Source organism: Diadema antillarum, unplaced genomic scaffold, assembly GCF_040938485.1.
Source record: "Diadema antillarum isolate AM-2024a unplaced genomic scaffold, OU_Dant_1.0 seq00000691_RagTag, whole genome shotgun sequence".
Lineage (NCBI taxonomy): Eukaryota > Metazoa > Echinodermata > Echinoidea > Diadematoida > Diadematidae > Diadema > Diadema antillarum.
In genome coordinates this window covers 175,445-200,217 of record NW_027271596.1, presented here as the reverse complement: position 1 = coordinate 200,217, position 24,773 = coordinate 175,445, and the positions used below count along the sequence as shown (strand labels likewise).

The window sequence follows — 24,773 nt, the reverse complement described above, 5'->3', positions numbered from 1 at the left end:
TGTATGCTTCACCCTTATGTTAACCTTTAATTGGCCCTCAGAGTTTCTGGGTTAGGACTTAAAGGGATGGAATGGTATTGGCTGGGGTGAGAATTGAGTTTTTAACTTTTTGTGAGATACCTAAAATCCACTTTATGAATTGAGGGGGCCGGTGCAATATAGTGCTAACTAACACTTTTGTCAAAATTGAGTTACATACATTTTCATAATCCTTATCCTTCACTCTAACCTCTGTGAAAATATCATATTTTAATTCAACCAATAAGATGGTAAAAAATGCATGCATCCATGTTTTATTTATGTACAATGTATGGACTTTCCAAACATTCAACAGCGATTATCTCAATATGACTATTGTGTGGGTTAGCACTATATTGCACCGACCCCCTCAATTGTTAAAAAGCAAACAGTTCTAAAAGAGGAATTCAAAGTTCATTTGCTGAAAATCGGTTTTCAAATGGCTGAGCTATCCAAAAACAAAGTAAAACAAAGTGATTCTTATAAAAGGTGGGTCCCACCTTTCTTTAGGATTGCTTTGTTTTGGATATCTCAGCCATTTTATAACCAACTTTCATCAAATAAACTTTGAGTTCCTCTTAGAATAAGATGCCCTTATATATTTCATTAGAGGTTTCTCATTATCTCACAAAAAAAAATCAGCGAAGAATGTTGGAAACCTCAAACCCCAGCTCAACTGCAACTGTAACATCCCTTTAAAGGGAAACTGTACTGCACATTCCTGATGGGTTTGGACAAAGAATAAAGTAAAACCAACTCGACAGGGAATGTGTCATTTACAATACCCCCCCCCCAAAAAAAAAAAAAAAAAATAATAATAATAATAATAAATAAATAAATAAATAAATGAATAAATAAATAAATTTAAAAAAAATAAAGTTACAAGAACTTAATGTTCTCAGTAGGATGATATTGATCACAATTACATATGCAAATGAGATGTGAATTTACATGTATGTTATTTCATTTTTCATTTCCAACAAAAATGCAATTATAGTAAAACATGTACATATAATAGTTATACAAAATTAGTACAAAATTGTAATGAAGGAAATACTGTGACAATATTGAAGATTTCCAGTGAATTTATTTAAAGCCCAGAAAAATTCCAACCATTATTCTCAGTACAAATAGGGAGCGTTTTCTTGAGTAAGACGGGATTAGTCTTTTATTTCTTTTTTAAAACCTCTCAGGTGTATTACCATAACATTTCATACACAATGTTAGGAGACATTTCAGCCATGCCAAATTTTGTGATATTTGCAAAAGGGATATTTGACCTTTAAAGGTTAAATATGTCCCCATGCGTATTGTGATTGAGAGAAGGAAATGGTTACTGTTCTAACCTGTCTTTCTTCAGCTCCATAGTATGTTTCAAGATGGCTTACCTTCACAAAGGTGTTGAAACCTATTCCAGGGTCTTACTGATGGCCTTTTATACCAATAATGATGGTGGCTGCCTGAGTATACGAATATTGTGTCATTTTTTTTTTCATTGAGACTTGTGTGTGTACGTTTGCATGTGTTTTACAGAATCTAGGATCAAGTCAACTTTTGAAGATAAAGAAGTACATGTCTTGTTGAATATCAAGTGAAATTTTTCCTTTCCTAGTATGATCAACCTATGAAATAATGAACACTGATTTCAAACCGTATGCATTTAATACCATTGAAGTGGATTTTGATTAAAAAGAAAATGATATGGTTTCACTGGCAAAATCTCCAGACAACATAAAGTAAAAGATTTCAAAAATGCAGGTCAGGAGATTTCTGAAAACACAAAGAGAAAGCAGGTATTTGATGCAGTGAAACAGAAATATGTAAATTTGTGCTTTAAGTACAAGCAAATAAAGATTTCAGGGGATCCAAAATGGGAGAGAAGTGGAGACAGTGACTTGACATGAAATACAGAAATTTGTGTGGGAGTGACATCATTATTTCGATTCTTTCTGCTGCATCATGCTGGTTCTCCCTACATCATAACCACTGAAGACTTGGAGGATGTAGTGATGTCACAATGTCCCCACAATCCATTTCAAGCGATTCTTCTCTCGAGTCTTTCTCCATGACAGGCAGTAGCGTCTGAGGCTATCATATAAAAAAAATCAACAACAACCTAAATCAGTTTCCAGGAGAAACGGTCAATTATTCAATTACCATGCTGCACCGTAAATGGCTGACCAACCAGCCCATGAGTTTCTGCTATGCCCAATTAGCTAGGTAGACCATGCAGAATTATCTTCACGGCTCCTTGCGCTGTTTGGTCGCAGAGTTTCAGACTAAAAAGGCAGTCTGTTGTGAAAAAAATAACGCACCACCATTCCCTGAGGAGTCTGAATCTTTTAAAATAAGATGTGAAAATTATGACTCAGAAAAGATTCTTAATGAACTTATCAATCATCAAGATGGTATTAGTAGATACATTATATAAATATAACAGCTTAAAGTAGTAAGCTGTTGTGACCCTAGGCTGACAAAAATCAAGTAAGAATTTGCAATTATCTCGCAGATTCCAATCATCAAAACAATAACAAAAGAAGTGATTTTATACCAGGCTATATGTATTGATTTTGATTTGAATGATAAGCAAGGCAACATGGTTCAACATTTAGGTATTGATATTTTAAGGGGGAAATGAGGCTTAGGCAATCATTTAGGTTCCACTTGTTTCAAATGAATTAACTTAACTTGTATGCAGAAATAATGAAATTTTGCTTGAAATGACTCACGCCAAGTAGGTCAGTGTAACTTTTGATGGATTCAACAAATACAGGTGGATATCAAACTAAACAATGATGCATTTCCCATCACAGTTTCCGATGTATTATAGGGATATTGGCATTGTGATTGGAAATTGCCGGATTTCTTAAGTTATCTGTCTTCACGAGACATACATCTCTGCTATCTGTCACTCAAGGCTCACTTACCACCTGGACATCTGTCTCTTAGTAAGGATGAGTATGTCTAACCAGTCTTCTTACTACATACTTTGTGGTCGTCAGTGGCTTTAAGGGGAATGAAACCCAAATATACATGTGAATTGAGGAAATGCTGCAATAGTAGTAGAATAAATCAGTGAAACTTTGAGGAAAACCTGTCAATCCATTCAAAAGTTACAAAAATGTGATGTCATATGTGACGAGGGATAGAAGGAAAATGATGAGAATTTTACAAAATTTCATTTTTAATAAAAAGTACACATTCTATCAACTTGCTACTGACTTATGTTAAAGTTGATATTATTGCCCCAACTTTCTGAAAAAGGTCAGTGTAGTGCTCTTCCATTATGCTAGAAAAGTGAAGTTCATTGAATTCTCTTTATAGTTTCTTATATCATTTCTCATACGTGATATCATTCTCCTTAATTTAGGCTTGAGCCTTTCTGTGGTGAATACAACAATTAACCTGTGAGAAAGGTTTCTAGTGAAGCCATGTAAAGTTCCTAGCAAATTTACATCATATACATCTTATATATTTTTAGGTCAGAAAAATTTGATGATTATTTGTAGGTGTGACATGAATGCATCAATCATGACACTGAAATATTATTGATTGAAGTGTATAAAAAAGAATAGCATTACTGAGGCCTCTGAATACAGATAAGGAGAAATGAGCATGGTCTAATTTAATGGCTGAGTTGGTTTCAAGTCACAAGGGAGTAGTCAAAAAGTTTTGTTTGTTGGCAATTTTTGTCTCATCTTTAAAATGTTTCCGTTGTAATAATATTTTTTCCAGGCCGTGAGTTGTTGCCGTTTTCTTTTGTTGAGTAACTGAGTTGAGAAGTGGGGGGGGGGGGGGGGGGGGGTAAATGGTATGAAGGGAAGTTTTAGCCTGTGAAGGGGAAGTATCAGTAAGAGCCTGGAAAGAGGATAATCGTGGGTTAATGCTTGGATTATGATCACTTTCACTGTCAGGCTTCCTGCCAAGGCTAGGCATGAAGTTTACTCTGGATTCTGTTTTCTATCTCTTTTAGGTTTTTTTTTCTTCATTTAGGTTACTACTTTAAAGGATGATACCTAGTCTAGTACCTAATTTGCTCCTTTTTTTTCAAATCTATTTATTCAAAGGAACATTCTCAGTTTACAGCCCGTTCAGAATAAGGTAAGCGTATGCTGCTGATATAAAAGATACTAGCTTGATAATTGAAATTCCTAATATTCTATTTCAATCATCATAAACTTAATTTCAAATATTCATTTTTAAGCTAAATATGATAAGGATATATTCAACAGAAGATGATTTCCAGACTTTATATTAAGACAATTAATTTGCCTTTTTAAGACTCTGGCTTGCACTCACCAATCTTCAAAGATTGCCTTTATTTAATACATACACATATTATTATTTTGGTGAGACATGAACTGGATCTATCAGTGTATCACACTTGTAATTGGATCATCTCACAATTTTTCATTTATTTGGAATCTTGCAGTTGATAAAATTTGAATGTCTGAAAATTGTCATGATTTTTTGTAAATCGTGAGTAAAGATAATCATTTCTTTACAGATTGCAGTTGATTGTACCCGTGCAAATAATGTGTGATCCATGCTGAATTTCTCATGCTAGGACAGCAACTATCATGGAAGGGGCTATGGGAGATACTTTGTTGTGAAAATTCTTTGTTAATAAATACAGCAATATTTAGATCTTTTAGAAGTTGTTGGCATAGAACAACTTGGGTACATGTCTTAGAACCACGTTTGAGATACATGTGAATATATTAGTGAATAAATGGAATAAAAGGGCAATTTTGCAGTTACTTCTTTTTTTATGGGGGGGGGGGGGCATGTTTTCGTTTCATCAGGTTTATTTCTGCCTTTTTGTATTCAGTATTTAAAACTTGAATATGGGCTACAGGTTCAGAGAGAATATTTATGGAAGAAGTTTGGTATCCAAAAGTGAAACAAGATCTCTTCCTGTCTTCCTAGAAAATCTTGGATCTCTTGAGAACTTGTAAGATTAGGCTTAGTAGATACATCTATTGAGAAATGAGAGACTGTTATCTCTGCCCAAATGGTATGACATTTGCAACTATTTCTGCCCAAATGTTATGACATTTGCAACTATCTCTTATGACTAATCTAACCTACTTAACTATCTGTCCAAAATCTCTATAGAAAAGTCATGAAAAGGGCTCCGGGATTTTCTCAGAATTTCTTGTACTGATTTGCTGTAATTACTTTTCTAGCAATATCAATGGAATATCATAAACATTTTCTCAAACTGAATAATGCTTTTCCATTGGAGAATACTACTTCAGCAAAATTTCTTGTCTGTTCTTTTTTTTTTAAATCTCTCAAACTGATTTCTCTTACTACATATATTATATTACTCAAATTTCATGACTATGTCTTTGGTTTATTTCTCGAAATATGTAATGGTCTATTGATAATCCTAAGGTCTCTTAAAAGATCTAGGAATGATGGGTAACTTGCCCCTGCAATCTGAGCAATCTCTCAGGACAGCAATATAAATATAAAAGTGGCATTATTATCACCATGGCAATAAGAGAGATAATTGCTCACCATTAGATCTTAGGAGGAATCCTTGCACAGGCCATTAGAACATGCCTTGCCTTTAGGCAAAAACCAAGTAGTCTTGGTAGTTCAAAAGACAGCAGCCCTGTGATCATAAATTCATGTTGAAATTTGACGGTGGAGGCACCAGGTTTGTCTCTGTCTAAGGTTCTTGAATATTTGGTTGGCTTTATGTGTCTGTAGCTAGAAGCGCATGCAAAGAAGTGTGGAAGAAATCGGATATGAAACACGAGAGACGAAAACCACGTGAGGGTGGTTTTAGTATCGCCACTTTACACTGAAAGGAGATACGTTTGAAAAAGTCAAGTGTGAGGTTTGCGGTGCTGTCCAAAGACAGGCAAGACATTCCCAGGTATTACCCCGCTAGTTATTCTTATGCCGACAACATCGAATAACATATTTCATAATGCTGGATGAAGTTAGCTCTGTCTTGATACCCTGGGTCAGATTCTGTGACAAGGGATCCAACGGTTGGATTTTTTGTCTCCCAAGATTAGCCGTGGAAGGAGGGGCGCAGACTAAACTTCCGTCAGCCAGCCGCTGTTGTTGTCTTTCCGTCGACGATGAACTGCTTTGAAAGTTCAACGACTGTGGCAATGTCGCGAGGGGTATTCCTTCAGGTGTCAAGCTTTCTCTCTGCAGAGTACCTGTTTGGATGACTTGTCATATAACTACCAACTAATGTTTCCTAATCCCATCCTTGTATTAACATGCATTTTTGTTCATAAAGGAAAAGGGGAAATGGGGGAACAGAAATTTGGTTGAAGACAAATTATATGCTTGTATTTTAAAAAAGTAGCAGTGGAAACAAAAGAACTATCATCTCTAATCACCCAAACTAGCTGGAAATAATCCGGTTTAAAATGAATTAGGGCTGTGGTTTTCTATTCAGCCATCTTTTATAACAGAGAATCACGAGTTTATCTCAGAACATCACTGTCTTTTGTGTTATATGGCATGGCTATCAATAAACACTTAATTCATATAAAAGACCAAGTATGTACCTGTTAATTGTTGAATTATTCAGTTGAATTATTTAATTATTGCATCAGTGATTGCTTCCTTTGAAGACTGCTCTATATCAAACATTCTCACAGTTGACTCCACACTTGCACTTACAGCTAGTTCTATTACACCTTACATATTCCTAGTGCTGTATTCAACATTCTATGTGTTTAAACTCAGTATAATCTTGTCTTCAGACCACATCAGAATTGTGAATAACTTTAAGATAACAGTCTTCTGTTAACATTTGTCAGGTTTCTGAGTAATGCAGCAGGCAAAGCTAATGTTGCTATCTGAAAGATTCACTCATATTTTCAAATGGAAAAATAAAAACTAATGTTGTCCTTTGTTTGTTTGTTTGTTTGTTTTTCAAATTGCTCTCATTAGTATTCATTTGTGTGTTATTCAAGGATGTTAGCACTTTGTCCATTAATACTGTCAAGAAGTTTTTCTCACAATGATCTATAATTGATATATTCTTCATAATACACACATTGACACACACAAGCAATGCACACACACACACACACACACACACACACACATGACAAATACACAATCCACACACATACTCTTTTTAATTGTTCCATATTCCACATTTCATACAACTTATACTCCTTTTGATTTCTAAGAGAGAAGTACAACAACACAAAATACTCAATTTGAGATGGAAAAAAATATGTAAGCAAAGATGAAGAATGTGTGATATAATAAACCTACTTTTGATTTGTGTTGTACCCCTCTTTCCTGTCTCCAGTGCTGGTTCTATACTGGCAGATTTGTGGGAAGTGTTAAAAAATGGTTTCAGGCATGTAAATCATCTTACAGTGGTCAGGTTGATGGACAAATTGAAAGTTGAGATGCATTTAGAGGATAGGCAGTACCATTTTGGATCTCTCCTTTCTCTGTCACTGTCTCTCCTTCTCTTTCTCTCTCTCTCTCTCTCTCTCTCTCTCTCTCTCTCTTGCTCTTTCTCACTCTCTGCTCCTTTTACAGTGGCCAAACTCTTAATGGCATAATTTATCATTTGCAGATGAAATAAAAAAACCCATCTTTAGTGCTTCAAAATATTTTTATAGTATGAAATAGGGGTAGGAACAACCAATGTAAAAATTTGAGTCGGGATGATAAATGTTAAGTATTATATATTTTATTTAGGCCTTATTGCAAAATTTTTATATGGTATAGGATGTTCTGTGGTACAACTGACCTACACATGTGAATCAAATGTGATATATTTCAATCAGTTTTTAAAATCACTGTTCCCAATAGTAAACAGTACCTTTAAGTTCTCTTTCCATTTTTCTTTTTCAATCTTTCTCCCTGTTTCTCTTTCTCTCTCTCTCTCTGTCTCTCTCTATCTCTCATCATTTCTTTTTTTTTCTTTCAGTGCATTGTAAGTAGTCAGTTCCTGCATGTTTAAATGTTATGACTTTATAATAAGCAATTATTGAGAAACAACATTTTTGCTGATTAATCCTTCTTCAATCCAAGATATTATGTAATATCTAATTTGATTTGATTTAGCCTATTTGCTGAGTAATAATTCATCTCAAAATAAGTGGAGCCAATGCTTAGAATCTTAATTTTCTTAATCTTAATCTTTAATTTCTTGTCCTTCAGTCAATTTTGACTTTCTCTTTTGATCTATCTTCATAAATACTGTATATGCCAAATATTTCACGAGGTTTTTATTTTTGTGAATTTCGCGAGTCGGGTGCTATTCGCGATATTAAAGGTCCAGTTTACCATTGGGAGCAGTGATTTAAAAAATGTTCAAGATATCACATTTGATGCATATGTGTAGGTCAGTTGTATCACAAAACATCCTACCATATAAGAATTTTCAATAGAGCCTAAAATATAAGGAGATATCACTATTTTTCTCAATAAACCGTAACGGTAGACGGTTTAGTCTGGAAAAATGTTTATTACAACCATTGTTGTTTACATTTTGTATATTTAATAATACTTAATATTGATTATACTAATTCAAATTTTTACATTGGTCGTTTCTATCCCTAATTCACATTTCAGAACTATTTTGAAGCACTAATGCTGGGTTTTTATTTCTTCTGCAAATGGTAAATTATGCCTTTAAAGACACGCGAAAATAATGACTCTGATCTCAATGAATGTGACACACACGTATACATTCCTCTGTTCAGTGCAGTACCCCTCGATCGCAAATTTAATCACTTGCAAAATCATCAGGTAGTCCCAATTTGCGAAAATTTAGGCTAGATAAATATATGGTGTATACAGTATCTCCAGTTGCCATCCGGTTAGTTACCATGACAACTTGTTTTATTTGGGGCATAAAAGGTTTCCATATCTTCTAAAGATATTGTTTGAAGATCACTGTTACATATCTGGAGACTGTCACTCCTTCATTCAGCATATGAAGACATTTTGAGATTTCTTGGTGTCTGCATCCAAGGAATCAAAGTCAATATCATTTTTCCACTAATAAATTATATTCATTTCTGGTCAGTTTTGTTCTGTTTGTGTTTGTTACATTATTGAAAATCACCATCATATTACAAACAGTTACCTTTGATATAAAGATGTTCTGATGATAATGATGATGATGGTGATAGTAAAATTTGTCATTTACTGAGATATAGTAGTGTCATGTTCTTTAATGCATATCATACTTATAATGCATTAAAGGCATTGTTTACCATTTGCAGATGAAACAAAAACCCAGCATTAGTGCTTCAAAATAGTTCTAAAATGTGAATTAGGGATAGAAACAACCAGTGTAAAAAAGTTAATTCGTATAATCAATGTTAAGTATGGTTAAATACACAAAATGTGAACAGTAGTTATAATAAAATTGTTTCTAGGCTTTAATCCATCTACAATTATGGTTGAGTGAGAAAAATAGTGATATCTCCCTGTATTTTATGCTGTATTGCAAAAATTTTATATGGTAGCATGTTTTGTGATACATCTGACCTACACATATGCATCAAATGTGATAACTCGAACATCTTTTAAATCACTGCTCCCAATGGTAAACAGTGGCTTTAGTCAGTTTCCATCCCTTATCAGATGCATCTCAGTGTTCCCTCATATACCACATCACACTCTATCACATGAGCTAATAGTCTTACTTTTATGATGATAATTCTAAAATGATTATTCTCTTAATCAATTTTCAGAAATACCTCCAGCCATCCACAAGAGATTTCCTGCCGAACTTCATGTGAGTCTTGGACAAGACATTAGCCTCCACTGCCCCGCCTCGGGGAATCCCCCACCGGTAATCCGATGGATCAAAGATGGAGACTTTGTGAGGGAAGACAGCTTTGGTAGAATCATCATAGAACAAGGTATGCACCCATGCTAAAAATTGACATTGAAATATATACATCAATCACTATATCTACCTGAAGACATGTATTTAATTTTTCATTACTGTATATTTATATATAGATACACTGTATATGATTGATTTACTTTTATTGTCCACCTGGTAATTGTGGTGCATGGTACATTGGATATTACATCAAATATACATAAAATACATTCAAGTATCCACTAAGATATCATACCAACTGGAACTGGAACTAAAACATGTTGATATGCAAGATATGCAATATAACGTATGTGATCTCAACATAATGCATAAAAGCAACATTTTCAACTAAAGCAAGGACTCTAAGGACTCATTTCATCTTTTTATATATATTGTATAAATGTATACAATAACTATATCTATATCTATATCTACAAACATATATTTATATATTTACAAAGAATATTACAAGAATCACGTGTTTTTTTCACAAGTAGCACAGTTATCACTTACAAAAATGTTCCAGTAGACTTTTTCAGGGCTGACCTTATTGTTCCATTATTTAATCATAAGTCAGATTTAAGCTGCATGTGCTGAGATTCTATGATAGATGGTGTGTAACTGTGTTGATAAGGTACTGTAAAAACTGTTGTATTTGAAAATGAGGATGTCACAGACAGCTTCATGAGATGTGGTTTTTGCGATTTGATGCCAAGGCAGTAGTTAGTGCACTAATACCCTATAGCGAGTGGTGCTGTTTTTGCATGTTGTTAAACTCACAGTGATTTTTAATGCATTTTTAATGCATTTATTTCACTGTCTTATTTGTTGGTGTTGAACATGGAGATATTCATTTGTTCTTTATTTTGAGACTTTATTGGACACTTCATAAACAGGCCTGATTTATGATGTCCACTGTCCAAACACTACTTGGTTGACATACTTGGTTTTCACTCAAGCATGCTTCCCCTGTTTTCTCATGGTTTTCCAAGAAGGAAACAATATGTCTGACTTGATTGTTTTGACGAAACAGATCGTACGTGGACCTAGGAGGATAAAACAACCTCCAGTTGTGGTTGGATGAAGTATATCAATTTTGTGCTTTGAAAGCACTATGCACATATTCACTTAATGTAATATATAATTTGACCAGTTGTAAAAGGTAACGGCACTTTTATTGTAATCTTTTTGTGTGATGGGAATCTGAACTCACATCATAGCATGAGCATTACAAACCACCTTCAAATAAGAAATTAATTTACCAGTTCAAAGTCCTAATGAAATCCATAGCAGACTATGCAAAAGAATACTTTTTTAGAAAGTTGATTTGCAGCTGTGACCAAAATATGTTACAGTTGACTATGTTAAGTTAAGTAAATCAAAAAAAATAATAAATAGGTCGGCCTCAAGACTTTAGTGTGTGTATGTTGGCCCTGAGCAGATTGGTAGCTTGCATTAAGTGACTTGGGACCTGCTTTGCATAAAAAAAAAGAAGATGTCTTCACGGATGTGGTATTTTGTGCCAAAAGTGTGTCTGATGACTAACATCCAATCTCCATGCCAAAAAATGCACGGACTGTGACGTCCTGCTCCTAAAAGAAGGAGAAAAACAACAAATTCCGCGGCGCCTCGGGCTCTCCAGCGGAAACACTCCTGTTGTTCCATTCGTGGTTATTCATTGGAGCATCCCAGCTCACAAGAATCGCCATTTCTCAGGGGTGCCATACCGTTCTGGCTGTATCCAAGAAAAAATCAGTTGTAGCATATTAAGATGTCACATCCCGAGACAGGGAAATAAATAATCCTGTTTAAGAGAATCAAAATACTAGACAATAAAGAAAATGAGATTACTGGCTGTCTTACACACACTCTCTCATGTAAGCTCACATAAAAAAGCAGCCACTTGGGAATTCTGACCCAAAATTAGCAGATCATGCTAGGTTCATGACACTCAAGATGATGAAAATCTAATCAACAGCTCTTTCTTTTCGACATGATCCAGGTGAAGTTCCAAAGAGTTTTCATGACTAGAATGGCATTGCTCCAGCCTTTAACTTGAGTTTGAGTGAACAAGTTCAGAAGTTTGCTTCAAACTAGATTTTGCAAATTCCATTATATCTTTTCAGTTTCTAGCTTTGTTTGATCAACATAGGGCATTTTATAGCAGAGATTCAAAGTGTTTCTCATAACCTCCAAAAATTGGATTCTCTCACTCTTTCCTTTAAGTTGAAGATTGAATATTAGATTTTGATTAAGAATGATGATTCCTTCTTCTCCCATTCTTTTTTTTTTTTTTTGGTTTGTTTTTGTTTTTTGATATCATTGTAGGATAGTGGGAGAAAGTTGACCTGTGTCCCCATTTTGTAATTTCCCTGCCCTGCTTTTAGTGTCTCATATGGGATCTTAGAATATTGACATCTGTCTACTTACAGGAGCTTTAGTCACAAATTTACTGCTTCTGCATTCCATATATATCACGAATATTTAGGAGGAAAATACTTTTTTTCCCAGTGAATTCTATAAACTAATAGCGTAACAAAAAAATGAACAGAGCTGAAAAAGTAGGAAAAACCCCCTGTTGTTATGTGGGTGTTTTAAAGCTTTAGATATAGTTGTTGTATCTGTCATTCTGTATCATTTATGACTTGAATACCAGCCAATACTCTGAGGGACAAAATTACAATATTTTGTAAGAATGGAAGGCCCACCGACAAGCGATGCTTGTCATTGTGGATCCCTTTAAAAAAAAGGACAAGACAACATCATCATGAACTGAAAAGTGGCAATTCATCATAGCGTGTTCACCTTAGAGCTTTTGATGCACCCTCCATAAGGACCATGAGTGTCTTGCTTTAATCGCTGTTTCTTAATTTTTCAAACTCACATTTTTGTTCTTCAAATTCAACACAAGTGATTTCGCAGAACTTTCATGCAAGGAGACACGTTGCCATAGGCAACAGGAGAAATAACTTTGGCATCATGTTGCGATCAAAAACATATTTTATTTATTTATATACTTTTTGGATGTTGTTGGTGTGGGCTCCTCATCGAGGATAAGAGTTTGATTGAATGTCGTGCAGAATTTTCCGATGAATCTTAAACGAGAGGCATTGAAACATGTGAACAGGAAGAAGGGAAAATTATTAGCATTCCTCCTCAACCGGGACGTCGTTCCCGTAGCAGACGGCTAATCAACGCGGTACAGGGGGAATGAATTAGTGCAGGGAGATCAGAGAACTGGGTTGGGTAGTGGGGACAGGATTGCTCCACTACTGGGCAGAAATCAGCCAGGGGCTGAGACAGAGACCTGTGAGGGGGACTGAGAAAAAGAATACAATCAACGTCATGATGGATGGTAAATCTTCATGGAAGATACTACTGTAAAACGAGGAATGTTTGCATGCATTTTAATTTCGCGAATTTCGCGAGCGCCAAGATTCGCGAAATTAAAATGCATGCAAAAGTTCTTGTCTATACTATATGCATTGAACGCCAGTGGCAATGCGCAGAAATTTCATGCCACGAAAAAGGCCGTCGGCTTCAATTCGCGAAATTTTCCTGCCATGAGTATATCGTGTTTTACAGTATACTCCATCAATTGTGTGATAATAGATTCAACTAACATATATCTTTCTTGTAATTTGCATCACTTTTACTTCAAGGATTCTAATGAGGAGACTAATATTTTCTCAGCATAGATTTTTTATTGCATGTAATCAAATTTATACATTTCAGTATCAATTAAGCAGCACAATCTAACAAAAATAAGTATATAAAGCACTAGTTCATTACAACAGTGATTCTTAAATGTGCATGATACATATACTTTTTTCTACTTAGATCCATTGCTCCTGATCTTGTAAAAAAAAATCCTAACACTCAAAATAGATCTCAGCAGAAGTAGTAAACATTGCATACATGTATATAGCATCCAGTGATTGTCTAGAGATCTTATCCCAATTCAGTATTCAAAGATTTGACAGAAATACCAATCTACAGAGATTCTATGTAGTTGAATTGAAAGGATGGGTTGAGTGTTAAGGATTAAAAGTAAAGCAGCTTTATCACTTCAGAATTGATCATCTTTGATATCAATTAGCAGAGTGTAATCAAGGGATGTGATGGAGAGAGCGATAGTATATATGTTTGTGTGTATGTGTGTGTCTTTGCTTAAAACAGTTTTATGCTGCCTTTTAAAGCTGTTACCTTGGAAGGAAGATGGGGAAAAGGGATAAGATCTAGAAAGGAAATACAGGGAGGGAAATGACCAGCCCCACAGATAAGTCCTTCTTGCGATTCAGTGAGTAATATGGGTGACATCCAGAAAGATATAAGCTTCAAAAGACATAACGATATCCACCTGCTGTATATGAAAATCAGTCAAACTGGTCACCAGTGTGTCTGACTCGCTCGATAATCTGACAAGTTCTCAGATCAGAATTCTTTGTCTCTATCTTTCACTTGGTGCTGTGATGGAACCTGAATTATTTCGGTACTAAAGAGGGGGTTTTATTTCCCAGGCAGGCAGGGTTTTTTTTTTCGTATGCTCTGTTTCATTCAACAGTAATATTGTCTTTACATAATCCATATAATACGAGATAAGTATGAAAGTAAACATGAAACTTTCTTTGCATAGCTTGGCTGCTTGCACGGATCGGGAGCCTTTGAGGCGGGCAACAAAAATTTGATCTCTTCTCTAGAGAGGCAATTTTACCCCTAGCTGCAAATATTTACAAGCTCCAAATATGTTTTGCTTTCTCACAAAAACTCTGGTCATGATGCATTCTTCAATAAACCGGAATTTGTTCAAAGTTATGCATTGATCACTTCTTTATCTTAGTTCGAGAAGAGAAACACAGGCTTGGGCTCTTGTGGCTTTTTTTTTAATATGCTTTACATTCAAATGAAAATATTGACTCGAACTAAATTCAACTTTTTGATCCCATTTTATGGCCAGGTGCCGAAGTTTGCATTCATTGACTGCTAATGTTATTACAAAGTGAATGACAAAAAGTCACAATCCTGCTTAAGACACTCAAGTGTCTACCAAGGTAAATACAGGTCAGGGAAGAAAAAGATTCATTTGCTCAGAAGTGAACTTTGAATTCACTTGGGTGAGGTGTAATTGTTCAGAGTTGTGCAAAGGTCATTACCAGGGGAGAGCTGTATAGCTTGATCTCTAATATCTGTGTACTGTATTCTCAGACATTGTGATGTTCCAGTAGAGCCACCATAAACTAGAGCTTTGCTAGCTTTTATAGATGCCTCTCTTGTTCAGCAATATACCCTTGTTAGGCAACTTCACTCTCATTTCATACGTTTTACCAAAAGTTCAAATGGCTCTTTGTGAAATTTATGAAAGTTTCATGTGTGTGAAAGATTTCTGGTTTTACAGTGCACCCAAGAAGCATTGGGGGAATTATGTGTGTTCAATTCTCTGTATTAGGAATGCAACATGATCCAGCATGCTTATTTTTTCTCCATCATTTTAAACACCATATGGGAATATCCTCATTTCTGGAGATTGTTTGTTCTCAAATATTCTTTTCTTTCATTGTGCAAATCTCTTTATTTCTCTATGCCATATTCAGTCATCATTCTTGTGTTTTTGTTATTTTGCTTACTAGTTCTCTGTCATTCTTTAGTATTGAATCTTGTGTTACCCTCACTGTGCTTTTTTTTTTTCTTTTTTTTTGCTAATGAGCTCAAATGACCTGCTTCTAAATGTCAATAAACAATAATAATAATAATAATACATACAATTTCTATAGCGCCGTTCTCCACTTTGATTAAATGCTCAAGGCGCTTTACAATTGTACATCAAAGCAAACAGATTGAAAATACAAGTACATCACAGTAATAGAAGAAGGATGAAGAAGCAGAAAAAAAAGACATGAAAGTCTGTCTTCAAAAGACACTGGTCTTCAAAATGCACTGCTAAACAGATAGGATTTTAAATTACTCCTGAAAGATGTTATAGAGCTCGAGTCTTTCAGCTCACGAGGAAGTGAATTCCACAGTTTTGGTCCAGCGTGAGCGAAAGCTCGTTCCCCCCAAGATTTCCTAGAAAACGGAATATGTAAGAGACCTGAAGTTGAGGATCGAAGAGTTCGTGAAGGTTGGTATTGACGAAACAAACAAACATTGTAATCAGGAGCTGTTCCCTCAATAACATGATAAACCAAAAGAAGTATCTTAAACCGAATACGCTCCTGTACAGGCAACCAATGAAGACTCTTCAGGATAGGTGTGATATGACTGCGTTTACTTGACAAAGAAACAATACGTGCAGCGGCATTTTGTAGCTTTTGTAATTGGGCAATTTGCGAGTTTGGTAGATTGAAAAACAAACCATTACCGAAATCAAGGCGTGAAGAAATAAGTGCATGAACAAGTTTTTCCGTGGCAGAGCGAGTCAAATACTTGCGAATAAAACCAATATTGCGCAATTGATAACGGACTGATTTAGAAATGTTGGTGATTTGATCGGACATAGCCATGTGAGAGTCAAACATAACACCCAGATTGCGACATGACTTTGACAGAGGAATATCATTACCTACAATCGAAATACAATTAATATCCAACTTATTCAAGTGAGATTTAGAACCAAAAAGGATAAATTCACACTTGCTGTGGTTTAGAAACAATGAGTTAGACCTCATCCAAGCATCAATATCAATGATGCAATTTTCTAGACAGCGCAGTGCATGAGATGCTTGGATTTGATGTGGTGAAAAAGATACAAAAACTTGTATGTCGTCTGCATATAGATGATACCGAACAGAATAACTTTGAAATATTTTCCGCAGACCGATCAAATAGATAGAAAAAAGGGTGGGCCCGCCAACAGAGCCTTGAGGTACACCACAGCCTAATGGCTTTGAAGACGATGTGACACCATTCAAAAGAACAGACTGTGAATGGTGTGATAGGTATGATTTAAACCATTCGAGAGCTTGTCCCTGGATACCCAAACTTCTAAGTGTATTGACAAGAATTCTGTGATCTACAGTGTCGAAGGCCGAAGACAGATCCAACAAAACCATTGCTGTGACGGATCCGGAATCCATTTCCCTTAAAATATAACTAGAAACATTTATCAAGGATGATTATGGAAACACAGTGGCATTCATTTTGCACTCTTGCATTGCTACATCAAAGTACAACTGTAGGTGTGGCCAACTTAATATGTGAAGGCCAAGCTAGTTTTGGAGGGATTAAACTGAAGATCTATAAAATTATTTAATGGGTTGAAGCTATTGGGCAGGTCACATAAAAGGTCAAGATCTGTGTCACCCTGATAATATTCTACTATAGAATCCATCTTCTTTATCTGCAATATGCCTCATCTATATCTTCCCATATCTAATGTTTTCCTTTTAAGTAGAAGCCCTTGCACCTCCCACTAGCCACCTCCCTAATCTTGCCATGTTGCTATAGCAACAACCTCCAGCCCCACCCGCCTGTAGTCACAGCACCCCTCAGCCCAGCCACCCCCACGTCCCAGTGTTGGGTTCCTAATGTCAAGGGTAATGGCTTCTCCTAGACGAGGAGGAAAGGGAGACTCCCTTCCCCTAGAGAGAGATCGCTGAACTCGGCCAAGACTTAAAGGGAGAGAGACACGGAAAGGTCCCACTTTCTCACTACAGAGAACCAATAAGAGCATCAAGATTATGAGAGAGAATATCATTATATCTCTCAGGATTTAAAGTTCAGCAAGATTTTAACTTTAGATACATTGATCACAATCAAGGATTATTCAAATGGCTATTTACAAAGCTGACAACACAGGATATTCGGAGTCAAAATATTTGGACTGAACTCAGGCAAGGAGGAAATAATTTCAGATTCACACCATACCCACTTTAATTGATCATGAAAATGTGATAATTTAATTATTAGTTCATTTCAAGAAGATTTGAATAAACCCTACTGAAATCTATTCGATTCCCCACATTAGCCATGGTGCTATATCTTTTAAAAGCTTGGAGTCTCTGTCACGTTGCAAATTCTTTCCCTTAATTCTCAATTCAACTGAGTGCCTCACTTCTCCTTTGGTCTTTTAATGTCTTTAATTCATAATTTCTGCAATTACTAAGCATTTATCAAAGGTCCGAACTCATCATCTTCGTTATCTCATCATCAAATAATTTGTGTGTGTGTGACCTGTGATGGAATCAGTAATTCATTCTTCATTCATTTCCGTGGAAATTTGTCAATATTAGGATATCAACACACCCATTCAAAAACATGTGTCACATACTGAATCATGCAGTGCATAGAGATCAAATGCAGGTTCACTTCAGTGATTAAAGAGGTATGTGGCACAATGTCATACTTAGTGATTTTATCTATTAAACACTGAAAGGATTCTTCATTTAAGTAAGATGTTATTTCTCTCAGGAACTTTTAAGTTCTCCTGCTGGTTTATATGAGAAAATCACCATGATGGACTATCTGTACATCATCAATTTAAATGTGTGTGTATTTCTAGTATACATATACTGCAATATGATAATATCATTGTTTTTTTCTATTCTCTTCCTTGTTCATATCTTCTCACAGATACATTGGTTATTCACAAGTCATCGGTAACAGACAGTGGGGAATATTCCTGCATAGCATCCAACACCGTGGGCTACACTAAAGAAGACGTATCAATCAAAGTTTCCGAAAAAGGTACGGATTCAATTCGCTGCTACTCCAGTCAAATCAAATCCAACCATTAAAAGGATATCATCATATACAATGCATGTTGTCATTTTGACAGGGGATTAATCATTTGTGTCTCCCTCCCCCCCCCCCCCCAAGAAAAACTTACCAATAGGCCCACCTCTTACCCCTATGTGCCAAATGCCGTGAAATAAGTGTGTTGGTATTTTCATGCCACAAATTTGATGAGATCAAGATCAGGTGGCAATATTTTCGCTTGTTGTTACATGTGGTCCAACAGCGATTTGCAAAATTTGCGAAAATTAAATCCCTGCAAAAATAGCAGCTTTTATGATAATATTTTCATTTTGTTTTGACATCACATGTCGAAACAAGGTATGAAAGGCATCGACATTCACTGCCTAATGTACATCTCCCTTGCCTCACTTTGATAGTCTAACATTCATTCTACACTTTGTCACTTCTACACACCTGTACTTTTACTGATTGTCATTGGACATTCTTGCTATGAAAGGAAAGATTTGTACAATCTCTTACATAGTACAATGGTGGTATCATCATATGTAGTCCTTTTGATTTTAAGTCATTGCACTTTCCTGTGGTTAAAACCTTCTTTTTAGGGAAAAAAAAAGAAAGGAAAGTGGTTGTTTTACCTCTTTGCCACTTAGGTACCTTCTCTGATAAACCTGCATACATTGCTGGTTCTTAGCTTGAGTCAATGACTAGTAGCTTCTTGTCTATAATTTGATTTTGTGCTTCGGTGTTTAGAAAGGGTTTATTACTCGATTAGACCCACATCAGCGCTGGTTGGTTGTTGATGTACTCTGCTGTTATCCAAAAGCTCTCCGTCGTCAACGAAACACATTCTGTCTGTAGCTTGTTAGGACTGGTACCTCGTGGATCATGAATTAACCATGCGAGAGAAGAAACTGGGCAGATATAGCATTCCCAGGGAAGGCACTTTTGAGTCGTCGCGCCTTGAAGATGATAATCAAATATCCTGTATCTTAAGGCCTTTGGACGACTGGAAAGAGAACGAATTTGACAGTGTGGGTAGATCTTTGGGGAGATTTCACCAAATTGACCATGATTCCTTAGAACACTCCAAACATTATCTCCCCCGTACCAACACCATGATGCATTCCCTGTGGTAATAAAGGATGATCATGCGGTCTAATTACATTTCTGTTTCATTTTACTGCCATTAAGATTAAGCAAGCAGGCAAGCAGAAAAAAAAAAAAAAACGAAAACACTCCTTTAGCATATTCTTTGCCTTTTTTGCCTTTTTCTATTAGAATATTACAAATGCCTGTTTCAGATGAATGAATTTTTGTAGAGAAATTACTGTTTTTTCTTTAATTGTCAGTGCAGGAAAAATTAACACTAAGGTTGATATCAAATTAAAGACCTCACTCCCTCTTAGTGTTGTTATTTTTTTCCCCATTTAGCAAGTTTGCTAAATGCTTACATGCTCTTTTCAAGGTAAGTTCATGTTTGTATTTGCCCTTATGAGGAATCTAGAGATATTAATGAAAGTATATATTATGTTATCAATGATTTCCAGTCTTTTTCTTCTTCTTCCAGCTGAGTACAGACTGCCTCTGGGGCATTATCATACTTGTGCTTATCAAATGCCCAAATAATGCGAGTAAAAGCCTCACTACAGATTTTACATTTCTATGTGTGGCAGTCAAATGAGATGACACCCGATTCCCCATTCTTGTTTCCGCCCAGCAGCGAAGAAGAAGGACGTTGGATGCAAAGATGGAACCATTGAAGGGCTCCACCACATGCACAGCGTGGCAGCGTGCAGCGGATCGTGGAAGGGTCACGTGAGGAAAGGGAAGACTCTGTGTGCCCACGGCTGGCGGGTGTGTAACCACGAGGACGTCGACTCGCTGAAGCACATCTCTTGGCTTGACGCGACAAGCATGAACGGTTGCTATGCCTACAATGCGGCCAATAATGACGGCATGTGCACGAGGTATGTGAGGGAAGGAGACAAACTCAGTTTGTGTAGCCATTTAAGTCTTAGTGTAGTCTTGACCTATTGAAGTCGAGAATACTTTTTCACAAGACACAGTCTTCATAGGCCCCATTCCAAGATCAGTTGGAACTGGTCCTTACTTGATTTTAATATCTGTAACTTTGACGTGGAGTTATCCCTTGGCAGTTAAAAGATTTGAGAGTAGATGATGAGACAAGCATATATATGAATCATTGTTACATCTATTTACCTTTCTACTACACCCACACACACATTCAAAGAAAATTATCAGGTACACAGTTTCCGATAGGTCTCATTTTATACTCGTTGCGAGCCCTAGAATCGTGGAGCAAATCAGTCAAATAGTTTGCCTTGAATATAAGTTTCTAAGGACTGTATACTCACTTGCCAATTAATGGCCACCAGGTGAGTATTCCACATACCATTTGCTTCCACATCTGTATTCATTTGTAGTAATGGTATTCTAAAAACCATGGAAAAGTAAGAAGCCTATCCCCGTGCTGTGGCAGTATTGTTATGGTATGGTAATATATCGATGTAGATTTGATTTCAACATATATATCCTCTTATGAATTCAAATGTGTTCATGTCAATTAGTATTTCATAATGTTGCCTGTTTGATCCTACCATCTATCTCCACCACTCACAGTTGCACAGGAGAGGCAGGCCACGACACGCTGGGCGGTATCGGACGACACTGCTCCAAACGACGCCAGCGTCACGAGTCATGCCTCGGGGAGGGGCGCATCGATGTCTTCCCCTCACACCGGGAGTACATGTATGACATGGTGGACCGCTGCTCCTTCCAAGAGGGACTCCTGTCCGGGGTGCTCTGCTGTAGGATACCGGACCGGCCTGACCGCAGGAAGGGCAAGACAGGTGGGTCAGAAAAGGGGCGTGGCTTTGGTTTGGTGTGCGTGTGTGTGTGTGTGTGTGTGTGTGTGTGTGTGTGTGCGTGCACTAATTCAAATTCACTTTCAGTTAATTTAATTTCTTCACTGGTACAAATGAAATCATGACAAACCAATATTCTCATCAAAATATGAATAAGAGTACTTAAAGAGTACTTTAAGGAAATGTATGTAAATATGTGTATACCTGAACATACATTTTTTTTTTTCACAGGTGGAGGATACTGGCGATCATCAATAAGCAGTTTGCTTGACTGGGACAATGGCCTTGGGGCAATGTTATATTTTGTAATTATCTTGTTTATTTTTCATTGAAGGAATAAAAAATGCATACAAAATAATGAATGACTTGAACCTCAAGTACATTCACTAGTATACCCATTCTCTATTTTGACATGAATAAAGATCAGAATTCTCATGTTCATTCAAAGTAAAGCACAAGTGTTTGACCACTCCAAGGTAGAATTTCTCTCTCTTGCTTGTTATCCTGTGTAGTTTCCTATCTTACATGTTTACACATCTTTGACCCTTAAAGGGATCGTACAGTTCTGGTTGAGACCTAATTTCAGGTTTGTAACATTTTTAGGTGAGATAATGAGAAATCTCATATCAAATATGAAAGAGCATGTAATTCTTTGAGGAATTCAATGTTTATTTGATAAAAATTGGTTTTGAAATGGCTGAGATATCCAAAAAGAGCGATTCTCATAAAGTGTGGGACCCACACTTTGTGACGACCGCTTTGTTTTACTTTGTTTTGGGATGTTACAGTTATTCCGAACCCGATTTTTATCAAATAAACTTTGAACTCCTCTTAAAATGGTATGCTCTGTACTATATTATAAATGTTTTCTTGGTATCTCACAAAAAATTTAAAAGCCCAATTCTCATCTCCACCAATACTGTACTATCCCTTTAAGTCAGCAAATCCATCAACTTCTGTCAATGTTCATGTTTTAATAGGATGTGGCATAATAATATGCCAGTTAAAGAAAGGATAACCACTGACCTGCCTTTAAAACTGATATGAATGTGTTTCTCACCTGCAAATTTGAAAGGCAGTGTATAAAGAATTGTCATGCCAGTGTGTCAAGATCTCTCAAAGCTAGGATACTGCTATCATGAAAGAAAAACAGCTTTATTTCTATCATGGTGAATCATAAATTTAATGTAAAAATAACAGTAGAACAATTCAGGGCATTAGCAAATTTTATACATGTTAGATTCATGTGTTTTTAGTTACAATTAACCAATTGTTTATCATTGATTTTCCCTTAAGTTCTAACTAACAAAGAAAATTCATATTAGAAAATGTTTATTTTATTTTGATAAAAGATTTATGTTATTTTAATCTTTTAATATTTTATTCTAATCTTGTGGAAAGAAATGCAGAGAGTAGCACTTTTGAAGCAGTAATCATTCCAACAAAGTACATGATGTCAAATCAGAACCGGAAAAAAAAATTGAACCTTTGCCAAAGGGAATATAAGCAGTGTCACATGCTTTTGCAAGAAGTTCAATAGACCTGAAAATTTTTGGCCACGGTTGGTTATGCACAAAGAACAAATTTTTAGTGAGAAAGAAAGAGAGAGAGAGAGAGAGCTGGGGGAGGGATGTTGAAAGAGATTTTGAATACAAGACTTCCCCCTAATCCATGACATCAGCAAAAAATAGTTAAGTGAGGAAGCATTTAGTGTCAGGGATATGACGAGGAAGTTGTTACTTTCTTGAGACTAGCAAAATCTCCTGTCCCAACTTGATATCTGATCTGAATTTGAAATCATAAGTCAGTCTTTGTCACATTGTGTTTGTGAAAGAGATTTCCAAAGAGTCTTTTTTCTATCTAGGCCCACTGGTGGTCATATTTCAAGTATATGTGTGTGACTGTGTACACATTTGTATATCTGCACTTATATGGAAGAATATATGTATGTTTGTGCCTTTGGGCATGTGTAAATCTACTTCAGAGCTTACAGCTCAAGTAGAAAATTGTTAAATGTGCGAATCTTCAATTGTAAATCTGCCTTCCTTGGTAAGCACTAGTTTGACTTATAATTTTCTAAGCCATCTGCATTACTGTTTTTCAAAACTGTTCTCTGCTTCAATATAAAAGAATAGGTAACTGTATACATTTTACTTTTAATGTTAATTGGTGTATAGCTTAGTAATAAAAACTTTTATCACCTTGTCTTTTCCTATTTTGCACATATGGTTATTATTTCACTGACCATTTTTTCTATCTTTGCCATATTAGGGTCATTTTTAATGAGGTTTTTTTTTCTATGTGAACTGCTATAGCTTGAGTGTTTTTAATGAATGAATGAATGCACAAGTAAATCATTTAATCAATAAGTAAATAAATTTGATGATTAACAAGTGAAAGGATGAATGAATGAATGGGTTGATGGATAAATTCCCTGGTACCTTCATGCTCTGACTATCTCAAGACTGTAAATTCTAATCCTTCCTGCAGTCTAGTCATTCAAAGTCAGTGTAAAACCTCAAGTCTGGTATCAGCAGCCGTGATGTCCATGTAATGTCCTGCCCGTGATGTCATCACTTCAGCCATTGATAGTCAACTTTTAACTTGCTTTTAACCAATCAACTCTCACAAACCTGATATCTGTAGTTTGGTGATATGTTTTTGTAATATATTCATATGATATATTCTTATAATATATTTTTGTGATGTATTTTTGTAGTTTATTTCTGTAATCTGTTTTTCTTTTTATATATTCTGTAATATATTTCTCAAATATATTTTGTGATATCTTTTAACAATTTTTAGTTTATATCTATAACATTATCACAACATGTGTTCCATAAAAAGTTAGTATTATTACTGTTGTTTGTATACAATCAAGTGCAGAATTTTTAAAAGCATGCTAATTGCTAAATTGATCAGTCTTTGTAAGTATATAATAAGGTAATATAAAAGAATCTCTTAATCATCTTTCCTGTCTCGCCATGAGTGTCTTTCTTTGATAGAATGTGAACTCCAGAAGAAGTTACTATTATTTTTTTTTTGTTCATATATAATCAATGGCAAAATTTTCAAAAGTATGTTAATTGCTAGATGTATACAGATGATTTTTAGATTTTATACATTATATATATTTCACATGATTAAAGTTTCTGTCTCTTGCTCCTATATGCAAAGTTTCATGAATTTATTTCAGATTTTGTGCAGAATCAATGAGTTTAACTGCTTTTATCTGACCTCTGAAATAAGATGTGCCACAAAGTTCAGAGTTGCCAATTTAAGCATGACAAGATGATAATTTCTGCAGCAAAATTTCCCCACAAAATTTT

At 35.7% G+C, this 24,773-nt stretch overlaps 1 protein-coding gene across 2 annotated transcripts in view; it reads left to right on the top strand.

Annotated features, from left to right (window-relative positions):
* Nucleotides 1-24,773, top strand: part of LOC139737377 (uncharacterized) — a 98,739-nt gene that overhangs the window by 62,468 nt on the left and 11,498 nt on the right. Inside the window, exons 4-7 of one of the 2 annotated variants that reach the window (XM_071648054.1) lie at nt 9,729-9,899; nt 18,434-18,547; nt 20,280-20,526; nt 21,200-21,429. In XM_071648054.1, the coding sequence (XP_071504155.1) occupies nt 9,729-9,899; nt 18,434-18,547; nt 20,280-20,526; nt 21,200-21,429 (762 nt within the window). Of the gene's footprint in view, nt 1-9,728; nt 9,900-18,433; nt 18,548-20,276; nt 20,527-21,199; nt 21,430-24,773 lie in introns of both variants that reach the window. The other variant, XM_071648053.1, reaches the window with a different exon arrangement.